This window comes from Triturus cristatus, chromosome 1_1, assembly GCF_964204655.1.
Source record: "Triturus cristatus chromosome 1_1, aTriCri1.1, whole genome shotgun sequence".
Taxonomy (NCBI): Eukaryota; Metazoa; Chordata; class Amphibia; order Caudata; family Salamandridae; genus Triturus; species Triturus cristatus.
In genome coordinates, this window is record NC_140579.1 from 7,139,092 (window position 1) to 7,145,091 (window position 6,000).

The 6,000-nt window shown below is 49.8% G+C and overlaps 1 protein-coding gene across 10 annotated transcripts in view; it reads left to right on the forward strand.

Annotated features, from left to right (window-relative positions):
* Positions 1-5,774, forward strand: part of LOC146869091 (stAR-related lipid transfer protein 3-like) — a 161,503-nt gene extending 155,729 nt beyond the window's left edge. For all 10 annotated transcript variants that reach the window (XM_085599931.1, XM_085600395.1, XM_085599874.1 and 7 more), the window contains one exon: positions 3,264-5,774. In XM_085599931.1, coding sequence (XP_085456057.1) covers positions 3,264-3,374 — 111 coding nt within the window. In that variant the 3' untranslated portion in view covers positions 3,375-5,774. The remainder of the gene's footprint in view (positions 1-3,263) is intronic.
* Positions 5,775-6,000: the final 226 nt, after the last annotated feature.

The following is a 6,000-nucleotide window of genomic DNA, read 5'->3' on the forward strand; positions in this document are numbered from 1 at the left end:
AGACAAGACGGAAGTCCTCATCCTGGGACCATCCCCCTCCGCCTGGGACGACTCCTGGTGGCCCCCGGCACTGGGCACCGCACCCAAGCCTACGAACCACGCACGCAACCTGGGCCTCATCCTGGGCTCCTCCCCTCACGATGACCAAGCAAGTCAACGCTGTCTCATCAACTTGCTTCAACACCCTGCGCATGCTCCGTAAGATCTTCCGATGGATCCCCACCGAAACCAGGAAGACAGTCACCCAGGCCCTCGTCACCAGCCGCCTGGACTACGGGAACACCCTCTACGCCGGAACCACTGCCAAACTTCAGAAAAGACTCCAACGCATACAGAACACGTCAGCACGTCTCATCCTGGATGTCCCCCGCCACAGCCACATCTCCGCCCATCTGAGAGACCTGCACTGGCTCCCCGTCAACAAGAGGATCACGTTCAGACTCCTCACCCACGCACACAAGGCCCTCCACGACATGGGCCCGAAGTACCTCAACAGCCGCCTCACGTTCCACACACCCACCCGCCAGCTCCGCTCCGCCAGCCTCGCCCTCTCCTCCGTTCCACGCATTCGCAAGACCACCGCAGGGGGAAGGTCCTTCTCCTACCTGGCGGCCAAAACGTGGAACTCCCTCCCAACCCACCTACGGCTGACCCAGAACCATCTCTCCTCCAGGAAACATCTCAAGACCTGGCTGTTCGAGCAGTAGCGACCCCCCCCCCCCCCCACCCCCCCCCCAGCAGCTTGAGACCCTTGCGGGTGAGTAGCGCGCAATACAAATTTGCTGATTGATTGATTCATTCATTCATCTGCACGGAAACGTCCGACAGAGTTACACAGCGTCACACAGGGGCTGTACACTCTACTGGCCGCTGAGAATGTCAGTTCGGTTTCACAGTGCGGTTCTTTCGGTCTTGTTAGCTAATAACTGCACACGTGGAGCGCAGTTTATTATCAGTGCAGCTCACTGCGTCAGGGTCAGATCTGGAGTGGGTGTTGCAGTCAGGACTCGGCTTCCCAGAGCACGCCTAGCATTGTTTGTCTGTCGCCTGCCAATGAATGCACACTTTCTTTTTAGGTCTCACGTGGCGTTGCAGCTCAAAGCGCTGCTAGCGTCGGCGAGATTTATTGTGAATGAGGATTTTCAGAAAAGGGCTTTAAGCCCCGCCCCTCATTTCCATTGGCTGGCGTCACCGTTTATGCTAAACGGTGGCCTGCCATTGAGGGTTTTTGGATGACGTCCTTTCGCCTCTGAGCCGCACTGGGTCGCCCGCTTTGCAACTGTCGCAAAGCACTTTCTTATCTTTATGGGGCCATGTGTTTCTAATTGGAAACACGTGGCCCCATAAAGACAAGAGATCCCCATGCTCCGGCTGCAGCGCGGTCCTCTTTCACTTTTGGGACCGCACTTGTTACTTGTGCAATGGCGATAGCTTGTTTTATTGGCTGGCTTGCCTTAGAAACTAAACATGAGTTTATTGGTTGGGAAAATACTTTACAGTACCTCATTGGCTCTATGAGCTCGGAAAGAGCTGCTGCACATCTCGCCGTCTGTCAGTAGGCAACTCTAGTAACGATAGCACAGATATAATGATTTTTCAATGGGAGAGTAACTCTACTCCATTTCAATGAGCCGGTGCCCCTGGCAGGCGGAAGTTTCCCATTGCATGGTTGCACGGGATTGGTGGTAGCATGTCAACTGTTCCCTAAGGCGGGCTGAAGTCTGAGCATCGACTCCACCCCGCAGCAGGTTCCTTGGTGCGTTCTGCTGGTAAGAGCCACCCGGTCTGTACTTGTGTTATGAGTGCATCACTTCCTGCGGTCCCCTTCTGACTATCCCTCTCTCCTGCTGCTCCGGAGCACCGCGGCTTTCAGCCCGGGCCTAGGCCCCACCCTCTGCCACGGTTGCAGAGAATCCCTTCTTTGCGCAGGGCTCAGGCTGATCTCCGCGGTTCCTGCTTGGATGACAAATCTGGCTCGCCCGCAACTCTCACCTCGGGCCTGCACCTCCGCCCGGGGGCCATAAGATTGAGGTGAGTGCTGTTTTACCTGTAGAGGGCCACTGTAGTTGCCCATCGCTTCACAAAAGCAGGGCTGGACTCCGCATCGACTGCTTGCTGTTCCTGTTGTGCTCCCTAGTTGCGCACCCACCTCCACCTGTCTACTTCGCCCGGCTGTTCTTGTACTTTCTTCCCACCAATTCTTTGGTTCTGCGTTTTTGTGTTGCTGTTGCCCTTTGACAGATGATCTGCTCTGCAGGGGTTGGGATTGGACTGCCTCTTGTCCTACTGCTTCTGTGTGCTAGCTTCTCACTGATTTCTTCGCCTCCTGTGGTAGGGCTATGCGGATGCTAAGGTCCTCACACACTGCCCTGGTGTGTTGCTGAGATGCTAAAGACTTCGTGCACACTGCTCTGCAGTGGTGGTGCTGGGCTTTATTAGTGCTCATGGAGGCTAATCTGGTCTGGGTCTCTACATCAACCCATCCATGGAGGAGGGAAAATGGGTTGGACTTTAGACCGTTCCAGACCCACCTTCCATCTGAGGTAACAGCATGTGGACTCACTCTGCCCCCACTACTCCGCGGGTGCGGTTCTGGGCTCCACACCCACCATTGTGTGGGCATGTTATTGAACTCTAATCTGCACTCTACACAGCCAAGTATGCTAGCTATCTGGTAGTTTCCGATTAAACTCCTCGACTGCCTTATTAAAATGTGTGTGTAGCCAGGTCGCTCTCATGACGCGTATATATCATGCGCACGAGCCACAAATGTCAATGGACATGTCTTGCTAATGTTTGCGCAGTCAAAGGGTTTATGCTTATTCAGTGGACTGGGGGTCATGAGTGGTGCATCGTTTAATACAGCCCATTGACGAATACACTGATAAAGATGGGGCATTGACACCCATGCTTTTGAAAATGGTTTCATTTGTGAACGCTCCCATGCTTTCTCCAACTAAAATGTATATCTTGAAGAAGTTTTTTATGTAGCCTGACAGCTATGTACCGCATTTCTTCTCAAAATGCTCTCCTAAAGTCGTCAAATAAAAATAGGTTGTTTGGCTTGCCCAACTGCATACCCATCTGAATGTTCACATTGCTCCCTCTGCTTTGTTCCAGTCCATTTTGCTGTGTTTGTCCCAGCTGTATGCTTTAGCAAATGTTTTTGTGGTCCCATAGCTGCCTACAGTAATTGCTGTTGTGACTGTATTTGAGTCTGGTCATTTCCCTACTGCTGATCAACATATTTCATTCTCTTATAGGGCCGCCTGCCCAAATATCTCATCAGTCAAAGCCTTGCAGCGACCATGTTCGAGTTCGTCTTTCACCTTCGCAAGCGTGTCTTGGAGGTTACCAACAATGGTGTGCCTTAATGACGGTTCTAGACGAGAGAGCTTACGTTCCTGTATCCCTGCATCCATACCTTGCTGCTCGTCTTGCTTCATCAGTCTCCTACCTGCTCAAGGCCTCCTTGTCGGGACTCCTCTGTGGTGCTCCGGAAGAGCTTGACAGTACATCCAGAAAGCAGCTACTGACCAGGATTCAGAGTGCTTGAACTGGTGATAGGTGCAGTCCTTGCAGCTTTTAGGATGTGACAAACATTTAGGAGCAGACATGAAGCTTTCTGGCATTCCTGGGGACCGAAGTCTCAACGCATTTAATGCCTGGTGCAGGAGTTCCTAACGTGTTCCTTTGAAAGACACTAACTGTGCACCTCTGAAAGAGCCTTTGCATTCCCAAAAGCATCCGTCTCAGTCCACACCTCTCCGTCCACAGGGTGCCATACACTAGCATGTGTAGTTCCTCTGCTGCTCTTATGCTTGAGAGAGACCCTCTGTCCAAAGCCTGCGGTTCAGCACGTATGAAGGTGCTCTTCCTTCTCGCCTTGACTTTTGGTGTTTCAGGATTGGCTGATTGTTTCTTAGGGGTTTTTTTTGTATCGGGGTATGCTTGCCTTGGTTTTGAGAATAACCCCACTTGCTCATAAGAGTGGAGCCCTAAGGGGCTGTGATGATGCTGTGATTAACACAGGGTCTACACCAGGTTGTTCCTTTACATGCAGCAGTTGAGAGGTCTTTTAAGAGGTTTGTTCCAGGGCTGCAGTAATCTGAACACAATCTTCTGCTGTGGCAGGACCATGTAATCCCATCCCTTGTGTGTACTGAAATTGCCCATCCCTTGCTAGTACTGCAATTATCGTGGAGGCTTCCTACAGGTACCGAACAAGGCCCAGGATTATGAACACTTTGAATTGTGGTGAACAGTCAGTATGGCTATTGAGCATGTAAATGTGATCATTGAGTCACCATTGAGCCAGATCTGTTTAAATCAGAAAAAGGTGACTAGTTACGATGATCATTGGCTGCAGACTGTCATCTAATGGCTCTGGGGTGCAGAGTTCAAGCTGGGTGGATCTCTGGCCACAGACCAGTCACCCCATCAGTGGCTCCACACCTTCATGAGAAACTGTCCTAGCATCCTGGATGAAAGGACCAGTAAGTGCAATGGGAACTCAGTTTTGCAAAGACCTGTTTTGACTTATTTATTGGTCTGGAATGCCTCTTGTTGGTTTAAGATCACACACACTTGCCAGTGTGTGTTGCCCTTCTTCCTGCCCCGGCTACCTTTTGTGTTTATTTTCTCTCACTCTGCATACCTCCCCAAAGTGGCTGCAACTGGCAGTGCCGGTGCTGTTCCTTTTTCCATCATGCACCCTAGTGTGTGGGAGGCGGGCCTAAGCGAGGTCTTCTGCCATTTGTTAGGATCACCATGTTCCTCTACTTGTAGGGAGACCTCCAGTGAAGGTCCACTCGGCGAGTGGCTTTAGCGCTTGTACTGCATTTGTCTATTATCACTGTTTTCTGTTCATGTGGTTTCTGTGACTGATCATCGCAGCCGCTGCTAATGGACTTTGTGGGCCTTAAAAGAAATGTATGATATACGAGAGAGGCGGGGGGAGCAGGAGGGCATGTTGAACAAGGCTTTTCTGTCTCTAGAAGGGGTAGGGTGTTGATACAGGGTTGAGAATGCCTTACACAAAGCCACAGTACTAACCACCTTCCACCTTAGTCACAAATTGGAAGAGGGTGAAGGAGATCACTTCATTAAGCCTGGATTGTTTTCTTTTAATTTGTGATTTAGGATCCCAGCTGCCCCTTAGGTTTCTGTCCTACTGGGGTCTTGAGATGTGAAATGCAAGGTATATGTGCCGCAACCATCTTTTCTCTGTTTTTGATTGTGTATGATGTCTTATCCTCTTATGTGAATTGGAGCATCCTTGAGGGCTCCAAGAATATTGATGGAAGCAAGGTTTATTTTACTGTGCTGTGCCCCAGACCATCCTGCAGATGATGATTGAGAGACAGCAGGCACAGCGTTCTTTTAACGAGGTTCACAGGACTGCGCTTTTGGGGTTTGACGGACTGTTTCAATCTGAATCAATGTACTCACAAACCTGTGGGAGCTTTGTTTGGTCACCCCAGTTTACGTGCTTAATGTTGTCAACAATCGCACCCGGATTTAACATATCACCTTTGACATTGTTTTAACTTAAACCTTTCAATTTGTTAACACATATTTGGATTAACCGGACTTTTTGGGGATTCAAATATCTTTTACTTTGATGTTTTTGCACTTTTATGTTTGCACTCATTTACCATCCAGCTCTTGACGCCATCCTTTGGATTTCGTTAAAAATCCTTTGATCATTGATAATTCATCATCTTCCTTTGAAACTTTGTGCCCATATCGAAGAAATATTAAAAAACCTTTACAAAAATGAGAATTGTGCGTGTGTTTTTTTAATACTAACTCAGAGCACACCTGTGCCCATTCAGTCTGCTTATTTTCCTACTGTACTGCAGGCTCTCCTTGTTCTCAGTTTACACCTCTCTTCCCCCACTGTGTCATTCATGTCTTTGTGCTATTTTCTTCCCGACACCTGAACGGAGGCAGATGGATCCTGCCAAAGATTCTCTTAGATGTGCCGGTGATCCTCTA